Source organism: Macrobrachium rosenbergii, chromosome 1 (assembly GCF_040412425.1).
Source record: "Macrobrachium rosenbergii isolate ZJJX-2024 chromosome 1, ASM4041242v1, whole genome shotgun sequence".
Lineage (NCBI taxonomy): Eukaryota > Metazoa > Arthropoda > Malacostraca > Decapoda > Palaemonidae > Macrobrachium > Macrobrachium rosenbergii.
In genome coordinates this window covers 17,667,997-17,691,598 of record NC_089741.1, presented here as the reverse complement: position 1 = coordinate 17,691,598, position 23,602 = coordinate 17,667,997, and the positions used below count along the sequence as shown (strand labels likewise).

At 40.7% G+C, this 23,602-nt stretch overlaps 1 protein-coding gene across 1 annotated transcript in view; it reads right to left on the bottom strand.

Moving 5' to 3' along the window:
* The window catches only part of LOC136838536 (alpha-mannosidase 2-like), an 86,614-nt gene that overhangs the window by 42,780 nt on the left and 20,232 nt on the right, over positions 1 to 23,602 (bottom strand). Inside the window, exons 7-14 of the mRNA XM_067103678.1 lie at positions 19,124 to 19,264; positions 18,720 to 18,880; positions 15,969 to 16,155; positions 6,093 to 6,270; positions 4,552 to 4,754; positions 4,008 to 4,193; positions 634 to 706; positions 216 to 407 (exon numbers count right to left, since the gene is read on the bottom strand). Coding sequence (XP_066959779.1) covers positions 216 to 407; positions 634 to 706; positions 4,008 to 4,193; positions 4,552 to 4,754; positions 6,093 to 6,270; positions 15,969 to 16,155; positions 18,720 to 18,880; positions 19,124 to 19,264 — 1,321 coding nt within the window. The remainder of the gene's footprint in view (positions 1 to 215; positions 408 to 633; positions 707 to 4,007; positions 4,194 to 4,551; positions 4,755 to 6,092; positions 6,271 to 15,968; positions 16,156 to 18,719; positions 18,881 to 19,123; positions 19,265 to 23,602) is intronic.

Below are 23,602 nucleotides of genomic sequence, written 5' to 3'. Positions count from 1 at the left end.
AGTTCTTGTACACTGCTTTCATTAAGTGCACTGAACAGTAAAAAGTAATGCAATGGTTATTCAACGTAATGTAAAACCTATGTCAACTGCAAACTAATGTTTCATCTATAATAACCATAATCATATACCAATTTAAGACAAACAATTATGAATAACTTCTATAGTTATGGAATTTTTTTTGCCTTCAATACATTATTTTGGAAGCAACTGCTTACCTCAACATGAGGACTTGAAGTTCTGACAGTGAAAAGCTCTTTGCGCTGGTGACCATCTGGATTGTAAATAACGACTGGCACATTTGACCCATCTCGCAGAGCGACAACCATATGAGAGGCAATCTTGTTGTGCTCGATAAACTTCTCCCCAAGCTCATAATACAATGCACCTTTATCACCAGAATAACTACGCTGTAAATCCAGGAAAGTATTATTAAAATTTGGGCAGTTACAACGAAAGAGACTAATTGGACTGGAATACTGACCAATTTCTTATATAAACAAGCATCACAAGGGCACAGACAAATCATACCTTGTAATACAAGGCACTCAAAGACTACAAATCAAAATACCCAGAAATAAACAGAAATTCGTGCACAGTATAGTACATTAAATTTGGGGCCAAAACATAAAATACCTGCTCGATATTGAGAAGGTAATGTGCAGCCTGTTGAATCACATGCTGGCAGCTATGAAGAGCCTCTAACATCCTGGAACAAAGAAAATTACCAGTAAAGGGAGGCACTCAAAGTATAGTGCTATGACGTAGTTTAATGAGAACACTGGATGACATTTCTAGATCTTTTTAGGACTTGCATGAAGGATTCACTCTCAAATGGAAAGTGAAAACAAAAGAAATGTAAAGAAGTGGGAAGAGACAAAGCATAATAGAGGAAAAGTAAAAGGAAGACAGCAGTGCAGCTTGAGGGGCTTTGAAAAAGAAGAAGAAGAGAACCCTAATTACTATGTACAGTGTACCACATAAGGTACAGTGTTAACAGTAACCCCTTTCCCAGGAAAGATTCCAAAAGAACATAAATTCTCCTTTCCTCTAAGTCACAACAAATCATGACAATCTAGCCATTAAAAGTCATATTCAAATAGCCAGGAACAAAATACTTTAAAAGCAATTAAATACTCAAAGGACAGAAGTCTTAAGAAATAAATCTATCCTCTCTTCCATACAATGCTTTTTCTTTCTTCACTCTGAAGATTAAATGCATCATCATATCATCTTATTGCACCAACATTATATCCACTGCATAGCAGCCTGATTGCATTCGTAGAGGTCCAAACCTGTACAGACTGGCCCATGTTCACACCTACTAAGTATGTAATCCGTTGTCTGGATGGGATGACCACATGGGCACTCAGCAGAGGGGGCAAGACCCCACTTATGAAGATTGTCTCTAGTCCTTCCAACTCTAGCTCTTGCTCGATTAAGAGTTACCCAATCCTTTCTACAGAGGTTTCTTCCATGGGGAAGAGACTCACATGGGCTCTGGATGGCCTCACCCAGTGGGCAGTGGTCAGTTTCTCTCCAGCGTTCTAGGTGGTAAGTTGCTGACCCCCTGGGGTCAAGGCTGGTGGTGGTTATGAAGCTCTTGCGGGATTTCAATCTTTGTCTAGCCACCTGGTGATCATAGAGCGGGAGTCTCTCATCATTCTCTTGTTTATATTTTTGGGTCTTTGAATGGGCTGTTTGGCAGATGTTTGGTGGTGCAATGCCTGCCAATTTATATGGAGGTGGTGTTGGTATTAAGGCACCAGTAATTATGCGACATGCTCAATTGAGTTCGGCATCAACTTTATAGGAATGACATGATCTTTCCCAGACTGGTAAGCAGTATTCGGCAGTGGAGTAGTTGAGTACCAGAGCTGTTTGTCTTAGGGTTTGAGGATTGGCAAGTTTGCTAAGAAGGTTATTCCTGGTAGCTACCTTCTCCTTTACTTTCCTTACATGCTCCCTGAAAGATGGTGTTTAGTCTAATGTAATGCCTAAATAGACAGGGAAGCTTTCATTCTTCAGTTTCCTATCATTCCATGAGATGTACAACTCCCTTTTTGACAGGTAATTTTTAAGATGGAAAGCATATACAGTACCTGTGTTTTGTCTGGGTTGGCATTTAGAAGTTTTGCTTGTAATATTCAATAAGATCTTTCAAAGCATCTGATAATTTGCTTTCAATGATAGTAAATGAATCTGACTGGATGGCTAGGCACAGATCATCTGCATATATAAAACTACGGATATCACTAAACTGTGGTTGATCATTGGTATAGATGTTGAAAAGCATGGGAGCCAACACAGACCCTTGTGGGAGGCCATTTTCTGTTTTTGCCATCTGCTTCTCCTGCCATCCATTTTGACAAAGGAAAGTCTGTCAGCAGTGACTGGATGATATGCACAATGCTTGAGTTGCGAATAACTTTGGCAAGTTTCAAAAGAAGCAACCTGTGGTTCACAGTGTCATAGGCTGCTGTTAGGTCAACAAATACTGCCCCTGTGATTTTCCCAAGCTCAAAGCCATCCTTAATATACTGAGTGAGGCTAAGTACCTGAGAGCAGCAAGATCTTCCTACCCTGAAGCCAGCCTGGTCTAGTGTCAGTTGTTCTTTGACTGTGGGAGACATGCGGGCCATTATCATTCGTTCATACAGTTTGTATAAGATGCTGAGAAGAGATATTGGCCGATAGCTCTTAAGGATCTTTGCCAGGTTTTAGTAAGGCCACAACTTTAGCTCTTCTCCATAGCTTTAGGATCAGGAATGTTTTTGCACAGTTGTTAAGAAGTGCCACTACCCATGATTTAGTCTTGCTACCGAAGTGCAGTATTATCTTAGATGTAATGTCATCCAGCCCAGAAGCTTTTCCAGGTTAAGGTGTTTCATGGCTTCTTGGAGTTCTTCAATAGTGAATTAAATGCAAATAACTGGAAACTGTACAACAACATGATGATGCACAGAAGACTTTCACAACAACTGATTTATAATAATCACATAAAAAAACCACAATGGAAGTTATGTTTCCCAAAATGACACAACACTTAGGCATATACAAAAAGAGCAGCAATCAGCTAACGAAAAACTTCTTACAAAATAAAGTATTGGGAAGAAAAATTAAGATAAATGTTGAAGTTTCATGATACAACTTTACTGTTGTGCAGAATGCATAAATTCAACCATATCCATATTTCACTATTAATGTCCAATGACAAAGGTAAACAGCAATGGCAGTTTACATCTGGCAATCAGTAACTAATGACAAGCAGCAAGCTGCTATAAGAAGAAGCAACCCTATAATGAAAATAAGCAATCTTTAGCAGAATGAGGTGCAGTTAATCAAAATTTCAACTACTGATGGTGAATTAATTCTATGAAGTAATCACAAAGTTGCAGTAGTATTACTAGTATTACCTAGTACTACGAGGTAGTTTAACAAGATCACCAAATCAAAGGGTCTGAAGGGTTTGTCTTAAATAACAGAGTTTAAATTTCATTCGATAAATTGCAATTTTTAAAAAACGGTATAACTTGGTAATTCATAAATGATGACAATAGCAACAAAATTTCCTTACTGAATTGTAACTAAAACTTGACATTTGCTGTTGGCTGAAATTTGGACAATCACAAAAAATATGTTTAACATTCAGGGTTCATTTACAATCTTTGAATACAAGACTGGATCATGTAGATTATTCATTAAATATCCCTGGGTCAAACATGAGCAGCCCTTAGAGGACAGAATAGAACTACTTCAACACACAGCTTTTTGTTTGCAATTACTGTATCAGTAACCAGCTTTAAATACGGTTACCTAGGAATATAGTGGTCATTATTTATCCTAATAATATAATAATGATCTTAAAATCTTTTCATCAGCCTCCCCTGAGTTTTCCAATGAAATCAAACTGGAGACAAGCTTACCAGTTTTACAGTTATGCTTACTCAAGAGGGATTCATCCTGAAAAATGGGGAGGATACTCAATCATTGTAAGGAATAACACTCACTTTTTGGCATAGTCAATAACCACATGATCCTTCGCAGTACCCGTGATCCCATCATGATGCTGGAAAAGAGCAAGGTGTCGACGGGCAGTTACAAGATGATCCATCAGAGAATTGGTCACATCTATCATTGAAGTTCCAATCACACTTTGGGTAGCCAGCATTGAAGAGTAAATAATCTCTGCTCCTCTGCAAAAGTCATTTCAACCCCCAGATGCATTTGACGTTACTAAAAAATATTTTACCCTCTAAACATAAATAAAATAATATCTGATGATACTGTACATAAGAATGAAAACAAATTTTAGAATTGTGTAATTATCTATGAGAACTAAAAGATCAAAGCTTAACACCTATTAAAATTAGCTTAATTGCTTTAAAACTATAAACCTAAACATTACAAAACACAGTATACTCTATGAAGTACTATACTCCAAACAGCAAGGATCTTTGTTTAATTACACAGTTTAGAAAAAAAATCAGATGCTCTTACACATACATAATAATATAATGAGGTTAGAGTTTCAAAAAATAAATCATTTCACACCTTAAATAAGCTTCTAGAACTCTATCCAGTTTCTTATGGAAAGGACGGGAAGTGTAATATCCACTCCAGTAGTGGTCATCTCGATCTGCGTAAGTGAAGAAGTCGCCAGAGAGGGATGGGAAAATACCATGTTCATCCCCAGTAGGGGTATCACTCTCTTCATGTAGTGCTCTGAAGTAATCAGCCAAGGTTCCAAACTGAGCCTGGTGAAAAAATTCTTTGATTTATCAAATGATGTAATTTATGGAATTCACATAAAATATGAGAGCAGCAACAAATACTGTACTTGATGCAAAATCACCTCTTTTCATTTCCACAGAAAAATTATAAAGGAAAGCAAAATTGAACGCTAAAAAATGGTAAAAGGGAAGATCTTAATGAAGACACCTCAAGGATATAACCACTGTATACACTGCATAATGACCACTTGGACCATCCAGAGAAGAAAGGAGGGTTGAGAGGAGGATTAATACTTCACCACAGATATACTGATTATGACACTCAGGTCACAACAAATACAGGATGAATACCTTGCTGGTGACTTAGCATGAAGCATGAAATTAAATTGCAGAATGGGAAAATCCACCAAAATTGGCTACATGGAATCTTTTAGTGTTTATATCAGGCAAGGCATGCAAGAACACTAATAAAACAATTATAGGAAAATGGAAAATGTAGATTAGGCAACCACTGTATACAATACTACAGAGCAGTAGAGATGAAGATGAGACTCAGAGGAAACTCTTTAAAGAGGCATTACAGCCTCTGAAAATTACAGAGAAAAAAAAAATCACTGGCTGACTATTTCAGTTTAACAATGAAAAGAATGAAAGAATGGATTTATTTAAGTGACAGGGCATACAAATCAGAAGAATCATTCATTTCATTAAATGAAACAACCACTCACACAGAGAAAGGAGTGAAAGGTTTACTCCAAAATACAGTAATAGCATATGCCCTAAGAAAGACAGCAAAAACGTGAAAATCCTCAAGGGATAGCCAGCAAAACATCCAAGCCAGATATAGTCATAATATAAGGAGACTTAGAAGCAAAAGCTGACAAAGAAGTAGATATAATAGATGTGCATGACATACATGAATACTGTAAGGAAAAGAGAATGAGACTGGCTATCAACAATTATGAGTAGACCTTTTACTTATCATCAAGAGAATATATAGCCATTATTAGACATAAGAAGAAAGACTATATTTTGTTAAGTGCTGAAATTATGGTTATGACATAATACAACCAGAAATTATGATTTTAAATCCAATACCATATTTCCAATAGCAAAGAGATATATGTTACAAACAGTACACAATGCAGAAAAATGAAGACATTCATGAGTGGTAGGGGATGTTGAATTAGCAATTAGAAAAAGCTGCATAAGACATTTTTTGCATTGCTGAAGAATAATTCTAGTACTGTAGGAGGAATTTGAGAATTTTACAACAGCACATATATACAAATGAAAAAAGCAGCAAAAATCTACTGTACATTGGAAAAATTAACATGCAAGTCCCAAAAAATAGTACTTTACCTCCACATGAAGACTTTCTTTTGAATTCATATAGTCAAACAATTTTTGATAATTTTCAAACTGTTTATCCCATTCATCTGATCTCACATAGCGGAAATCATCTCCCAGGGGGACAAGGAGAACATTGGTTTTATATAACTGAGCTTTCTTGCGATACTGGTCTAAAAGCTGCTGAGACCTGAAAATTAGAAGACAAAGTACAATATAAAAATCTTACAATTATGTTGTATTGTCATGCTTTCTTAAAACTAAATTACATTATAGATTACCCCTGAATTACTACCCAGTAATGTACCAGTGGGCCAGATGAATATTAAATGGACAGTAAAGCAGTCAAGAAACTACAACAAAGCACTGTACAGATAACTGACAGAATACAACTAGCAAATCCCAACTATCAACAACTATTGGCAGGGATGTCCCATTGACTCAAGTCTAAGAGCAATATACACAATCATTCCTTATTTCTAATTTCCACTCACAAGTACAGTACAGTACACATCAAAGTACTGAACATGCATGAAGTCCCAGTACTCTTGATGTTCAACTACCATATGGTAATTTAGCAAAATGTTTTGACATTTTTATTAAATTTTTAGCGTAAGTTTTGAACAATATCAATTATGAATTATGTTTAAAATTGTATTAACTTTTTATTAATCTACTGCCATATGTTACACTGTATTTATAAATTACCTTTCACATGAATCTAAAATTTAATTTTAGTACATTCACATTTTTTATACGTATTTAGTTTCTCCTTCTTATGCAGCTGGGTTGTGTTCCATCATGATTAACCACAAAGGGAAATACTGTACTATATCATTCTTAATTTCTTATGGACAAGAGTATTTTTCATGAGACTGTCACCCATACCACCAGCCTGTACAATACCAAAATGACATTTTTATAATAAAATACAGTTTTATATATACTTACCAAATAATTACATAGCTATAGTTTCTACTTTATGCGACAGCTCAAAATTCAAAATTCGCGGTAGCGCTCTTTTGTTTTGGGTGTAGGTATACTGCCCCACCCACTTTCGGGGAAGAATAGGTATAACGTAGCTAAAGAGCTCAATTCGTTTACGCTCCATGTCCTTGAGAGGGGAGGAGGGAGGGCTCTGATCATGTAATTATTTGGTAAGTATATACAAAACTTTATTTTATTATAAAAATGTAATTTTTATATAAGTAACTTACCAAATAATTACATAGCTGAATCCCACACTGATTGGGGGTGGGATTAATGGACATATACTACCCAAAAACCTCTGATATGGAAAAGACTGGAATAGAAAATTAGCTAGCATTTTGAAATGCTTGTTGTAACTTTACCTGGTGAGAGAGCAACAGCAGACAGGTACTGCCTCTGCTTGAAGCTCCTCTCGACCTGTAGCAGTGTGGCGGTAGAGCCAAGGGTCGCCTCTACTTGAATGGGTGCTTTGAAAAACACAGGAGGTTATCGCGGGTTGCCAAAGCTTACAATCCAAAAAGGACACATAAATAATATGTGCATATGCCCTTGCCCTGGGCACAATACAACAGAAAACAAAGACCAGATAAAATATAACCTACACCACCACAAAATTTAATCAAAACCATAAAAAACACAGATTGGTGACACTCACAGGAGAAAGCACAGCGGAGTGAAGCATCTATGATACTGGAAAAGTTCCCTAGAGAGGAGGCAGAAACTCCCACGGACGGCGCTTCTCCAGCTGCATAAGACAGACGCTTCTGCTGTATCAAGCAAGAGGGCGGCGTACAGAAAACTGCTTTTCCGACATCTCTCCTTTTTGATAAGCAGTCGTCAATAAGGGCAAAAGCTTTCCTCGAAGATGAAGACAGAACCATACAAGGTAGCCTGGCAGTACCTGAAAGTTGTCGCATCAAGAAGGCAGACGCCAGTGATGAAGGGATGGCTGGAGAGAAGAACGAAGGGTAGCAGATCAGGAAATACCTGAGCGGCGCCGAACAGTTCAACGTAGGTTGTTCCTCTTCTACTGGCTCCTCGGCAAAGGAAACAGGTGATCTCGGTGGGTCTGTGGGTTCTTGAACTACGGGAGCTGGTTTCTGAAGAAGGCTCAGAACTTTGTCTAGTCAGAGTTGAAGCAGTGCCAATGGAGGGTCTTGGACAACAGAAGAAAACTCACCTGAAGCATGAGGTACTAGAAGCTCTACTTGCGGGACCGCGTACTTGCTGGAAGGTGGATGAACCTCAAAGGAAGCGCCCACAGACACTGGATGCTCGGACACTGGGAGCCTACTCGCTGTCGGAGCAGACACGGAACATTTCAAAACTGCTACACTCTTAGCGGACACTGGGTGCCCAAATGATGGGCGTTCGGCTCCCAGGCGCCCGGAGATTTGATGTCCAAAAGCTGGTCGTTCATACACAGGATCTTCCAATTCGGAACAATCAGACACTGGGTACCCAAGAACTAGGAAAGCAGACACTGAACACTCATGCGATAGGCGCTCAGACACAGTGCACTAATACGATGGGTGCTTGGACAAGGGGTGCTCAAGAGATGAGAGCTCAGATACTGAATGATCACCTAGTGGTCACTCATACACAATACTATCAGACTCTGGACACTCGGACACTTTGCGTCAATGGACGGGACTGGCATACACTCTTTTGGGGTCGCAATGCACGTTAGACACTGAATGGGCGCGAGAATCTTTCAATGGCGACTCCCAAAAACTGCACAAAGGGAGAGGGCTACGTTCCCTCTCTAAAGCTCGCTTACGAGACAGGGGCGAATCAAGTTCCAATGAAGCGCCTGGCCTTCCAATGGCCTTGAAACTTTCGTAAAGTGGCTACTGCACTTATTGGGTCTGAGAGAGTCCAAATCACTAGACGACAGGGCATGTACATCCACATGGACGCCTTTCCAATGGCGGTTCTCCACAGACTGGGACTGGCGGACAACAGGCTTGGATGAGGTGACGACTGCTCGTGGGCAAACCCCACCAACCTCCCTTGGAATTTAGCAGGGAGAATCGGTGGGACAAACAGCCGCCCCCTCCACTGACACTGCACGAACACTATTTAATTTGTCTATCAGGACTTTCACAGAATTCCCTATCTGGGAAACAGTATTAACAAGCAAATTATATTTCTGATCCACACCTGCTTCTAAGCTTGCAAAGGCATTGGGTTCAGAAGAATGAGAGCCAGGTAATGGAGTAACAGGAAAAGTTGGAGGACTGGAAATGGGAGAAAAAGCCGTCACAGGTGTTGAAAGGATAGGTAGAGCAGCGATATCAACTCCTGGAGAATTAACTGCACTAGCGGAAGCCTTAGCTTCAGCCCTAGCTGTAGCCTCCCTGAATTCGGTAACGTTGTAATTTGTCCAAGAGGGTCTGCAAAGTCTTCCACTTCCCCTTATCCCAGTCCTTAGATTCTTAACAATTAAGACCAGGAGAGCAAATTTGCTCCCTCCAAGAACTACATACAGTATGAGAATCATATTTTGCTGAATTGAGTCTAGTTTTGCAACCTCTGCTGCAATACCTAATGCTAGACAAACTAGAGTCAGACATAATTAGTCTAAAGTCCAATTGGGAAAGTCACAATCAAAAAATATATCTGAATTCTAGCTAAGCTAAATAGCTGAGCGCTACCAAAAGCAAAGAGTACTTCATCAAAAGATGATCTCCGACCATCCGGTGAAAACAAATCAAGAGCTGCTAATAACCGGTAATGTCATTAGCCGGCAGAAACGAAATTAAGCTCTTTAGCTACGTTGTACCTATCCTTCCCAGAAAGTGGGCGGGGCAGTATACCTACACCCAAAACAAAAAAGCGCTACCGCGAATTTTGAATTTTGAGCTGCCGCGTAAAGTAGAAACTATAGCCATGTAATCATTTGGTAAGTTACTTATAGAAAATAATCTTTTTACCCGAAGTGCATTTGTCCTGTGGAGATAATATTTAAGGACCCTCAAAGGACAGACAGTTCTCTCTTCTTCAGCTGGACCTACAACTTCAGATAGGCTCTTAATCGTAAAAGAGCGAGGCCATGGTTTCGACGGCTTTTCGTTCTTAGCTAGGAAATTTAATGAAAAAGAACAAACTGCATTTCCTTGAGAAAAGCCAATCCTTTTGTCAAGAGCATGTATTTCACTGGCCCTTTTTGCTGTTGCCAAAGCAACCAGAAGTTTTCCTAGTAAGATCTCTTAAAGAGATGGAGTCCATAGGTTTATAGCGAGGGCTAGATAGCCATTTAAGAACAATGTCTAAGTTCCACAAGACTAATGGAACTTCCTTCAGCTGAGCTAAGTCAAAGGACTTAATTAGGTCCGACAAGTCCTGGTTGGAGGATAAGTCTGTTCCTCTGTGGTGGAAGACAGAGCCTATCATTGCTCTATACCCCTTAATGGTGGAGGTAGAGAGCCCTCTAGAAGTTCACAGATAAAGCAGAAAATCTGCTATTTCTGCTATAGATGTTTTAATAGAGGAGACATTATGTCTCCTACACCATGCCCTGAAGATGGTCCACTTTGCCTGGTAGACTATGTCAGACGACTGTCTTCTGCACCTTGCACCAGAATTGGCAGCTGCTTTTGAAAAGCCCTTCTTGAGCAGTCACTTAACAGTCTGTATCCTGTCAGGGCCAGAGTAGACAGGTTTCTGTGAAACCGCTTGAAGTGTGGCTGTTTGAGTAGTTGCTGCTTTTGAGGCAGCAGTCTTGGGAAGTTTGCAAGAAGCTCTAGCAGATCCGGGAACCATTCCTTCGCTGGCCAAAAGGGAGCTATCATTATCATGGATGCATTTTGGTGGGACCGGAATTTGTTCAATACCTGGCTTACCATACTGAATGGAGGGAAGGCAAAAAGGTCTTTGTTTGGCCAGTCCCACAATGTTGCATTGGTCGCCCAAGCTAGAGGGGTCTGGGACTGGTGAACAGAAAAGAGGGAGCCAATGGTTTCTGGAGGACACAAACAGATCTAATATAGTTTTCCCCCACAGTTTCCACAGATTCACACAAATTATTGGATCTAACGTTCACTCTGTTGGGTGAACTTGTTTCTGGTGGCTTAATTTGTCCGCTAGAACACTGAGCTTCCCTTGTGTGAAACAGGTCACTACTTTGGTGTCATTTCTGGTCCAACCAGAGGAGAAGGTCCACTGCTGTCTCGTACAGGGAGAAAGAGTGTGTCCCTCCCTGCTTCTTGATATAGGACAGTGCAGTACTGTTGTCTGAATGCACTGCCATCCACTGCTGTCTCATACAGGGAGAAAGAGTGTGTCCCTCCCTGTTTCTTGATATAGGACAGTGCAGTCCTGTTGTCTGAATGCACTGCCACTGTCCTGCTGTGTACCTCCGAAGCAAAGAATTGAAGGCCTAGGTGTATCGTCTTTAGCTCCTTCATATTTATATGCCAAGATCTCTGTTCTTGGGACAATGTTCCTGAGATCTCTTTGCTTCCCAGGAGAGCTCCCACCCTAGATCTTATGTGTCCCTAGGTTGGGGCTCAGAAGATGAAGAGATTTCCCTTCCGTCAATCTTCTCTGGTAATTCCACCAGTGTAGATCTTCTTTTATTTCCTTTGTTACAGGAAAAACAATGAATCCAGGAACTTCTTCCTGTTCCAACTGGCTCTTAGAAAATACTGAAGAGGCCTCATATGTGGCCTTCCCAGGGAAACGAACTGCTCCACGGTTGGGAAGGTGCCCAGAAGGCTCATCCATCTGTTGGCTGAGCTAGAGTTGAGATCTAATATCTCTCCTACTGTCTTCAGGCATGCTTCCACTCTTTTCAGGGCTGGGAAAGCCCAAAAACTCTGAGAATTTATCATCATTCCCTAATACTAAATCTCCTGAGAAGGAGTCAGTTGCAACTTGTCCAGATTTGTGAGAAGGCCCAATTCCTGAGCCAGGAGAAGAGGCCTTGAAAGGTCCTCCATGCATTGTTCTTTCGACTGGAGGCATATTAACCAATCATCGAGGTACAGGGATATTCTGATCCCCATCAGATGAAGCCACTTCACGAGGGAAGCCAGCGCTCTGGTGAACACTTGGAGAGCCGTTCATAAGCCAAAACATAGGGCCCTAAACTGGAACACCTTGTCCTTGAAAACAAACCTGAGGTACTTTCTCCAAGCATGATGAATTGCTATGTGAAAGTAAGCGTCCTGCATGTCGATGGATGCCATTCATTCTCCCTGGCGAATGGATGCAAGGACTGACTGGTTTGTCTCCGTCTTGAAGGTTGTCTTTTGCACAAAGACATTCAGGGTGCTGACATCTAGCACAGGCCTCCAGCCTCCTGATGGAGACTACGAAAAGTCGGTTGTAAAATCCCACAGTAAATTTCCTTTACCACTTCTATTGCCTCTTTTAGCATGAGAGACTTGACCTCTTGCGAGAGGGCTACAAACCTCTTTGAGCCTGGTGGGTAGGCTGTCAATGCGACAGGCGTGCTGACTAAAGGAGGTTTGTTTACGAACGGAATGGTGTAGCCCTCCTTCAGGACAGATACTATCCAAGGTTCTGCTCCCTTCTGCTTCCAACACTTCCAAAAGAGAAGGAATCTTGCTCCTACTTGAGCACAGAGGACTAAGTCTTCATTTCTTGGAGGAAGACTTAGAAGGGGATTTTTTGACTCAGCGCTGATTACAACGGGTTGGATCTCCGTCTAGAGAACTGCCTAGGTCTGCCGCTCCGAAAGAACTGTGCCTGAAGGGGCGTTGAAGGTCTGGGAGTAAATGTTGTTGGCTCTTTAGGACTTCTAGCAGACTGAGATAGGAGGTCCTGCATACTCTTCTTTTGAAGATCAGTAGCGATATTTAGCACTGTCACCTGAGGAAAAAGATGAGTCCTGTCTAAGGGTGAGAACAGAAGAGCTGACCTCTGAGGAGGTGTTACTCCCTTGGATGTAAAGGAACACCACAGTTCCCTTTTCTTAAGGATACTCACAGTGTAGAGACCAGCTAACTCCTGGGAGCTGTCCCTACTACCCGTATCGATATAGGAGAAAATTCCTAATCAGTAGGTTGAAGAATCTTGAGGACGAGACGTGTAGTCCCTGATCTTGCGAACAAATGCGCCTACCCCCCCGTCAAGAAAGCTCATAACCTCAAAGATTTTAAAAATGTTCTTTAGCAAACGTGTTAACTTGGAAGCCGAAAACATAACCCTGGCCGAAGTAAATGCCGATCTCCACTGAATCTATCAGCCCTGAGAAGTCCCCCCTGGGAGAAGGCAGAAATTCAAGCAGAAACTCCCAGAGATGGAGCTTCCCCTGTGGCATAAAAGCGGTAGCTTACTCGTGAGAGTCTTGAAGGAGGAAAACTGAAAGTCACTTTGCCTTGGTCTCTCTTCTCTGCTAGTCACTCTTTGATGTCACTCAGTGCTCTCTTCGCTGAAGAAGAGAGGATTAACTTAGGCAACTTGGAAGAACAAGCAGTGAGAGCTTCAATAAAGAATGTCGAGGCAGGAGAGGCAGGAGTAGCTGGAGAAAAGAAACTGGGAAAAGTAGCTAACAAAAACCCCAGAAAGGAGGCATATGCTGTAGAAAGAATGTCACTCATCGTCTCCCGATCAGCTATGATTTCTTCCTTGGAAGATACTGGCGACAAGGATAATTCTGCAGGCGCCTTGGCAGATGGAGGAGCTTTCTTAAGTAAACTTAAAATACTACCGAATTTACTTTGCAGGAGCTTGAACAGCTGAAGAAGTTTCCACAGATGAGCACCTGAAGCAGTCTGAATAGAAGGAAGACGAGAGGGCGCCAATGAGCGCTCCGGCAACACAAGAACGGGCACTAGAGAAGGAACATGCGGGAGCTCAGGCGCCTGGTGTACGTCACTAACTGGGAGCTCGGGTGCCAAATCATGAACGGGAACTGGTGGGTGCTTGGGTGCTGAATGATGCACTGAAGATAGTGGGCGCTCGACTACTGGGGGAAGCTCCGATACTGCTGGGCTCTCGGACTCTAAACGACAATCCCTGGCAGACAACGAACACCTACAAGATGCCTGGTGCTTCGGTGCTGAGCAGCGATCCTCAGCCAAAATATTATCAAAAGAAAATCACTGGGGGCTGTCTCAATGACTACAAGAAGGGCGCTTGGGATCCTTACTCCTCTTGCAAGGAACGGGAGAAGAGTTCACGCCCACTGCATGCTTTTTCAACAGCTGTGACTTGACCAAAGAGCGCTACTGATGCCTTGGGCTTAGTTCCTCAGAACTAGAAGACATAGCATGAACATCCACATTAAGGCTTTTCCAATGGCCTTTGGTTGCAGTCTGGGATGCATCAGCAGACTGAACCGACGAGGCAACTGCTCGGGGGCAGACCCCACTGACCTTCCTTAGGCTACTAATCTGACTCCTCCCAGGTGCTGAGGAGTATGCCAGGGACCTTGGTCTAGGAGAATTGGCGGGCCAAACAGCCACCTCCTCCACACACACCGCACTAGCACTGGGTGTCACCTGGAACTCTGAACCACCTTTACTATCCACCAGCACTTTAACCGAAGAGGCTAACTGAGCGACTGATTCCACAATTAATTCAAATCTATTGTCAAATTTTGACCCAAGACCAGCCACGGTGTTGGGATCAGAAATGTTAGAACTGGGTAAAGGAGAGGTTTGAAAAGGTAGAAGAGGTGGGACAGGGTTTACAGAAATTATAGGAACATTCGTGTCTGATCTAGCATATGAATCCTGATTAGCTAGTTTACTAACCAACCTAGCAGTCGCTTTCATTATTTTGTCCCTAGCAAGTTTCTTCAAGTGAGAATCTGTTTTTCACTTTTTTAAGTCCCAGTTGTTACACTGCACATCTCAAGTCAACCTAACAAATCTGTCCTCTACATACAGTACACATCGCATGAGAATCATACAATTCTTTAGTCAGATGAGTATTGCAGCCTTCGCTGCAATACCTAAAGCTAGAAGCACTAGTGTCTGACATTATGAAAAGTCAAATAACAAGTCCAAAAAATGGGGATACAGTAAATTTGTAATACAATGATCAGGCCTCGCCTATCACTAACTAATAAAAGCTGTAGGGCTTGTAAAGAAATACTCAACCATTTGATGAAGACATATCAACCAATCAAGCAGGAAAGTACGAATTCCAAAATCAAGCTGCTGCCAACCATGGTACTTCAACCATCAGCCAGCAGAAACAAATTGAGCTCTTTTGCTAGGTTGTTCCTCTTTTTTCCCCCCAAAAGTGGGAGGGACACATCACCTACCCCAAAACATATGAGTGCGACCTGCGAATTTCAAAATCTTAAGCTGCCGATAAGTGAAACTAATAGCTATGTAATTACTGGGTAAGTTACTTATATAAAAACAAATATGCACTCTGACAAACATGAAATACACATGAATTCCACAAAAGAAAGGAATGGCATAAGAAAAAGTTTGTGAAAAGGAATAGCATAAGAAAAAGTACGTTGTTGAAGAGAAAAAATAAGGAGGAATTATGTGGGAAGTACCTAAAATTAATATAGCACATGATAACCTATATACTGTACACATCTGATATGTGGGGTCAACCGTAGGTCAACAGTGAAGGACAGCTGGCAAATTACTGAAAATCTCAATATCCTACTGGTATAACACCAACTGCCATGATGCTTGATAAAGTGGATACTGTTATCCCATTTAGATAAGTCTGTAAACCTTGCACTTGCCTAAGGACTACTAAACACCTTTACAATACAACTGCAATGCCAAACTTCTAAGATAACAAAGATAAAGTTCATTAATGAATATCATTTGCTTTCCTTGCAGACAGACACCACCACATTCTAAACATATCTGACTTGATACAAAATAAAACCATGAACAATATGTAACCCATTACATGTATTTTCCCTTTCACAGATTTTAAAGAATGTCTTACCTTGACTGGACATTACGTTCATTGATGGGCTGTGGTGGAATTCTCCATGGACAAGTTACTCCTGATCCTGACAGCCTGTGGAAATCGAACTGACAGCATACTTTTGGATCAGGCCCACAGGTGTGTGGGACATCGTAGCTATAAAAAGGCATCATGTGACAAAACATGTCAGTAGATGACCCAGTATCTGCAGGTAGGTAAAAACAAATTTTTTAAATTACCTCACAAAACATAAAGTAAAGGTTGCAGTCCCTACTGGGTACTTGGGGTATTCAAAAAAAGCAACTTATTGCATTTAAATAATAAAAAATCTTTTCATATTTTTCTCATTTGTCATGTACTTGAGCCCTAGAATAATTGGTTCATTGCTTGTATTATATTCAATTTTCCCTAATCAGAATACATAGAGTGCTTCCGCTGACCACAAATGTGATCTCCGAATTTCCTCTTGCTTCCAAATTATACTGTACATCATAATCTGTATTTCAGTTAATGCTTATATACTACTAATAAACATTGTTATTAGCAATATTACCTGTATATTTGATTAATTTTACACAAAAAAAGTGCAGTCATGTAAAATGCAGTACTGTTAAAGCATCACATACAGTGCTGTACATCATTTCTTATTATCATTTATAAAGCCCAAAAGAAGTGTACAGTATAACTCTGTAGTTGTCTTCCCTGGCTGAAGAAGTTTCAGTGTCGTGTACTTATCTCAACCTACCCTTGCACTGTAAGGCATACAGTTTAAATTCTCATATTTACAAAAATATTGTAAAATTTGTAAGAAAGAGTGGTAGGATCACAATCTGGTACGTTACTTACACCAAAATCTAAAAAGAAATGTTTTTACAGTTCAAGATATGCTGTTGACAGTCTGTAAAATCTTTTTAAGTATAAATATGTTTAAACTTAACTTAAGCTATAACTTATAAATTCATTTGTGCATGCACACATGCCTACACATTCACAGTGCCTAGACATGTGCAGTAAGTTGGCACCAATGCAATACATCTACACTGGACCTCAAACCTCCTTAAGTGTTGCATCATCTTTCCCACTCGTCTCAACCACTTGGTGAGACTTAAAATTATTTCTGTTTATGTTAATTACAGTACTATTCTTTCATTACATGATTTACCTATCTTAAAATAAATTTACATTGTATACTATGTTTAAATATTTGTGCATCTCGATTTTCTTTAATTCCTATTCAAATATGTACGTTTTCACATAAAATATTCAAATCCACTGTATATTATAATCAAATAATTACATTTACTATTTACAGTACAGGTGACATGTACGTGCTTCATAAAATCTAAATTGTTTTGTCTTTTGTTGTGTACAGGCAAGCTACTATAATGTATTATTTACATAGTACCTTACTATTAGTGCTCTGTAGTTGGTTCGTGGCTCAGTCAGTATGCAATCATTTCTTCTGTTTCTTGAATTTCAAGTCAATGACCTCTGTGGACTTGTTCTATATGAATAATAATAATAATAATAATAATAATTCTGTCCATGTCCTTTTCTTGTCATTTCTACTTAACTTCTTTTATTTGTAATTTTGTTTCACTAAGTGTAATTATCTGTTTATAGTGCAAATAAGAGCTCTCTTTATTTATTTTTTTTGTTGGAAATGTATCCTGACCAAACAAACAATATAGTGTATTTGTTATACAGTACCTTATAATCTATTTTGAGCAACTTAACTAAAATGCATAGTGAAAACTGGCCGTAAATGAGTCATGAAAAACTATTAATACTACCTCTCATGACTTGCATAATGCAACTGACTGCAACCTAATCATTTTCTATTCTGTGTCCTAATTACACTAGTATCATAAAGTAGTTCAACATGACAAACTAGTAAAATTTCAAAATCTACAAGGCTTGCCCAACAGACTTGTCTTTAAGTGTGAAAACTGAAGTAACACAGTGTTAAAAAAGATGGACTGCCAGGTGGGGGGGGTGAAAGAAATGGTTGCAAAGTAAAAGACAGAAAGCAATGCAGCAGCAGATAAAGGATGCTGCACAGGACTTTTAATGCTACTTAGAGCGCACTATGAACAATAAATTCTAGGCAGTAATCCCACCAACAGAAGGCACACTGTAAATGGTACACCTTCAAGGTCGATATGATAAAGACAGACCATCAAGACAACAATGGTGTTATCTTCTTTGTCTACTTTTCCACTGATACTACTCAGTTCATTCATTAAACTTGTTCTGCCAGCTTGGAAGGCCTAAATAAAACTAAGCATATTGCTTGTATTTTGTGTAATGATATTTATCTTGCAGTTTTTATTGTTTAACTTTTCTAGGGCTTTTCTTAATATATCATTGATTTCGCAGTCAACCACAGTTTTTTAAGCCCACTCAAAAATACTAGCTGCATAATAATGAGAGAGAGAGAGAGAGAGAGAGAGAGAGAGAGAGAGAGAGAGAGAGAGAGAGAGAGAGAGAGAGAGAGAGAGAGAGAGAGAGAGAGAGAGAGAGAGAGAGAGAGAGAGAGAGAGAGAGAGAGAGAGAGAGAGAGAGAGAGAGAGAGAGAGAGAGAGAGAGAGAGAGAGAGAGAGAGAGAGATTTTGTATGGGACTAAACAAAGCTTCATTAAAAGTTTATCAACAGAGGTATTTCAGATCCTTTTTCATAGAAATTATAACTCTTCCTTGAATATTTAAAACCTTTTGAAGTACTGGTTCAAAGTGGAGAATAGCAAAAAAGCCAACCAACCCTCCTTACCCCAAATCTGACGCCACTTGAACTCCAAGCTCTTCTCCCTTGCAAAATGCTTCTTGATAGAATAATGAACACGCTGGATCAACATATTTTCTAGACCCATTCTTTTAAGAAGATATGCCATCGTAGGGGTCATGCCAAAGGGGTCGATGGCCCAACCATTGCTACAAAGAACAATATACCAAATGAAGTCACAAAAATATTTAAGTACAGTTCAAAATTCAGCAGTACATACGCAATTATTTAAAGGCAATGCTCTTTACACAGATGTAGTTCTGGTAACAATATGCAGTCCAAAATAAAAGCTGAATGAATTCATCAAAAACAGAGCAGCTAACCCTTACCCTAACTCTACTTTAAAACAATGCTCATCATCAATAAAATGAAATAAAATCATATCAACTAACTTTGGTTTAACTCCCAAGTGTAGCTTGAGCCACTCATGGCCTTCCACCATTTGCTCAAGCATAGCAAAATAATGAGTGTTTGCCTCATCATTCATCACCCACCCTCCTGTCACAATTTCCAACTGCCCTCGGTCCACCAATCTGAAAATGAAAACACCACAATAATATGTGCATGTCTACAATAGATTTACTATAAAATTAAAGAAAGAACCACCATTTTAGAAGTTAATATGCTACATCAGAGAATGCAGATGTTTTCAACACACACAGCCTTAGTGATAACAATTCTGACAGAACTTTCTGAAGAGTTAGTTTTTAAGAAAGATATAGTATAGTTATTTAATTATAGGAAATATACTCTTCATGCAGTCCAGAATCCAGAACTGTATTACTGTATAAAGAATCTTTGAATCAGGATGAAAGAAGCTAAAAACACCCTGTTGGGTAGGCAATGTTAATGGAATGGATAATTGGTAAACTAAAACACACACATGTACACCAAACATTTCAAGAGCAAAAACACAGGAAATGGGTAAAGTCACAGTTTTTATGCTTCAAGATAATGATTTGCTAGAAAAACCTCAGACAAGTTGGTAAGCAAATCCATATACTGTAATTGGTGATCAGGAAACTAAACAAAAGTATTCATCAAAACTACTAAGACTTGGTGAACTTAACTCTAATCAAACTGGCTACTGTATATGGTAAAATGTATTTTTATAATAAAATGAGGTTTTGTACATACTTACCTGGTAATTATATATATAGCTGTAGTCTGACGTCACGGCAGAAAATTGAAAATCGCGGCAGCGCTAATGAATGGTCACGTGATACCCCTTCCCACCGCCCTCTACAGGTGAGTGAGAGGAACCATAACCCAAACTCTTCATATGTTTATGCCATACCTGCCCATGAGAGGGGAGGAGGGTGGGCTTTGATTATATAATTACCAGGTAAGTATGTACAAAACCTCATTTTATTATAAAAATACATTTTTGTACATATAACTTACCTGGTAATTATATATATATAACTGATTGGCACCTTGATGGAGGTGGGCCATGGCAGCTAATATGAAAAAGTCTAGACAATTGTGAAAATAAAAACACAATGATGATTCCTTACCTGTTGAGGTAGCTGATTTGATGGATACTGCCTCTTAATCTGCTATCCTCAACTTGCACCAACTAGGTATATAGACCTGAGGGTTAAGTGCTAGAGGGCTACATGCCAGTCGAGGGCTCACCGTGGACTATGCATGATAACCAACCAAATAAATGCCCCTGCCCAGGGCGCAGTACACGAAAAAACACATAGAACAAGGGGTGTCACCAATAACCTGTACCTTAAAAATATTACCCAAAATCTAAGACTGTTGGGTACTCCTAGTCACAATGTACCCCCAGACATCCCAGAAAACAACAACGCTAACCTTAAGCAAGAGAAAGCATCACAAGGAAGGATCGACTTCCTTTATTCCCTTACCCAACACCATGCCAGTCACCACAAACGGTCCCAACGTACTGCATCCATCATATATTGTCTCAATCTCTCTCAAATAATGAGACGCGAACACTGACCTACATTTCCAAAATGTAGCTTGAATAATTGAATCTAAGGAAAGATTCCTCCTATATGCCAACGAGGTTGAAACCGCTCTCACCTCATGTGCTTTAACTTTAGAAATTTGAAGCTGCACGTCTTCTACCTGGTTGTGAGCTTCTACAATCAGGTCTCTCAAAAGAAGGAAAGAGCATTCTTGAAAGAGGCCTACTCGGATCCCTCACAGAACACCAAAGATTAGGAGAAGGACCTCTCACTGCTTGAGTCCTTTCGAAATATACTTTTAATGCTCTTACTGGGCATAAAAGTCTTTCTTCTTCATCTGGTCCCACCAAATCCGAGAGACCAGGGATCGAAAAGGATCTCAGCCAAGGCTTAGACGGAGTCTCATTCTTTGCCAAAAAACTCAACAATGAAGAACAGACTGCCTTACCCCTAGAAAACCCAATTCTCTTATCTAGGGCGTGCAACTCACTGACTCTCCTTGCTGTAGCCAGAGCTACCAAGAAGATTGTCTTCCTCGTAAGGTCTCTGAAAGAGCAAGACGATAATGGCTCAAACTTACTGCCCACAAGCCATTTCAAGACCACATCCAAATTCCAGGAAACCAATCTCTCTCTGGAATTCTTGGATGTTTCAAACGATCTGATAAGATCTGAAAAGTCCTTGTCATTTGAAATATCAGGCCCTTATGCCTAAAGACTGTCGAAAGCATTGCTCTGTAGCCCTTGATCGACGACGAAGACAGCTTCCTCTCCACACTCAGATACAGGAGGAAGTCTGCGATCTCTTCTAAAGTGGTCTTAGAAGATGATGTGCCAGTCTTCCTACACCACTCTCTGAAGACTGACCACTTAGCTTGATAAACTGCTGTGGAGGACTGTCTACGAGCTCTAGCGATGGCTCTAGAGACCTTCCTTGAAAAACCTCTAGCTCTGAGGCAACGTTCGACAGTCTGAACGCAGTTAGCTGAAGAGCGGATAGACCTCCGTGAAATCTTGGAAGTGAGGCTGTCTGAGTAGATCTACTCTCGGTGGTAAAAGCCTCGGGAAGTCTACGAAGACTTATCAAGTCCGGGAACCATTCCCTTGCTGGCCAAAACGGAGCAACCAGCGTCATGCGCATGTCCTTGTGGGACAACATTTTTGTTAGAACTGCTCTCAACATCTTGAACGGAGGAAAGGCGTAAAGGTCCAGACCTGACCAGTCCATCAGCATTGCATCCACGAAGACTGTCCCCTCGTCCGGCACTGGAGAGCAATAAAGAGGCAGTTGAGTTGTCTTCTTGGTGGCAAACAGATCTATGAGAGGACGACCCCATAGATTCCACAGTTGGAGGCAAACTTCTTGATTTAAGATCCACTCTGTTGAGAGTACTTGAAAGCTCCTGCTTAGCTCGTCTGCCCTCACATTGAGCTTTCCTGGAATGAACCTTGTCATCAACGTCGTTTGGTTTGTTTCGCCCATAACAGAAGATCTCTCGCTACCAGGTATAGCGAGAACGAGTGGGTCCCTCCTTGCTTTTTTATGTATGCGAGAGCTGTTGTATTGTCTGATTGGACAATCACTGCCTGGTTCCTTACCACCTTCGAAAATTCTAAAAGGGCTAAATGAATGGCCTTTAATTCCTTCAGATTGATGTGCCACCGAAGTTGTTCTCCCTTCCATCGGCCTGCTGTTTCCAACTTGCCTAACGTGGCTCCCCATCCTAGATCTGAAGCGTCTGCACACAAGATGAGGTTGGGGTTCTTTGGGAACAGTGAAATTCCTTCCTGAAGTTTCTCTGGAGAGTTCCACCAACTGAGGTCTGCCTTTATCTCCTCTGAGATTTGAAAAACAAACGAGTCCGGGCTCTTCTTCCTGTCCCAGACTTCTCTTAAAAAGAACTGAAGGGGCCTTAGATGTAGTCTCCCCAAACTCACAAACGGTTCTTAATGAAGACAACTTCCCCAGAAGGCTCATCCACTCGTTGGCCGAGCACTGGGTCTTCTTCAGAAAATCTCGCACTTTCAACAGGCACGACTCTACCCTCTCCACCGACAGAGAAGCCTGAAAAACTACTGAGTTCATCTGAACTCCCAAATAGACTAATTCTTGAGATGGCACCAGATGTGACTTCTGCCAATTTACCAGAAGTCCCAATTCTTCGGTTAGATGAAGAGTCTTTTCCAAATCCTTCACACACCTTTCCTTCGTCTTTCGCACGCAGGAGCCAATCGTCTAAATAAAAAACTGTTCTGATCCCCAACAAATGTAGCCACTTCGCCACTGATGACAAAACTCTGGTGAAAACCTGGGGGGCCGTCGAGAGGCCGAAGCACATTGCTCTGAGCTGAAACACTTCGCCCTTGAACACAAAGCGAAGGAACTTCCTCGAAGCAGGATGGATTGGGATGTGGAAATACGCATCCTGGAGGTCGATGGATACCATCCAATCTCCTGGAAGAAGGGATGACAGCATTGATTGAGTGGTTTCCATCACAAACTTGTCTTCTTTACAAACAGGTTCTAAGCACTCACATCTAGAACTGGCCTCCAGCCTCCTGACGCCTTTGGTACTACACAGAGACGATTGTAAAATCCTGGGGAGAAAGGGGGGAGAACTTTCTCTATTGCTTCTTTCTCTAGCAAAGCTGACACTTCTTTCTCTAGAGCACAACATTTCTCTGAGTCTAGAGAATAAGCCATTAAGACCACTGGTTCCCTGGACAAAGGTGGGTCCTTCAAGAATGGAATTGAATAGCCTTCCTTTAATACCGAGACTGTCCAAGGTTCTGCTCCCCTTTCTTCCCAGACTGTCCAGAAAGCTGACAGTCTGGCTCCTACTGGTGAGTGAAGGGAGGCGCTCTCACTTCTTGTCGGAGGGTTTGATCGCTTTAGGAACAAAACGACCTCTCCCTCTCGATCTGGGAAACG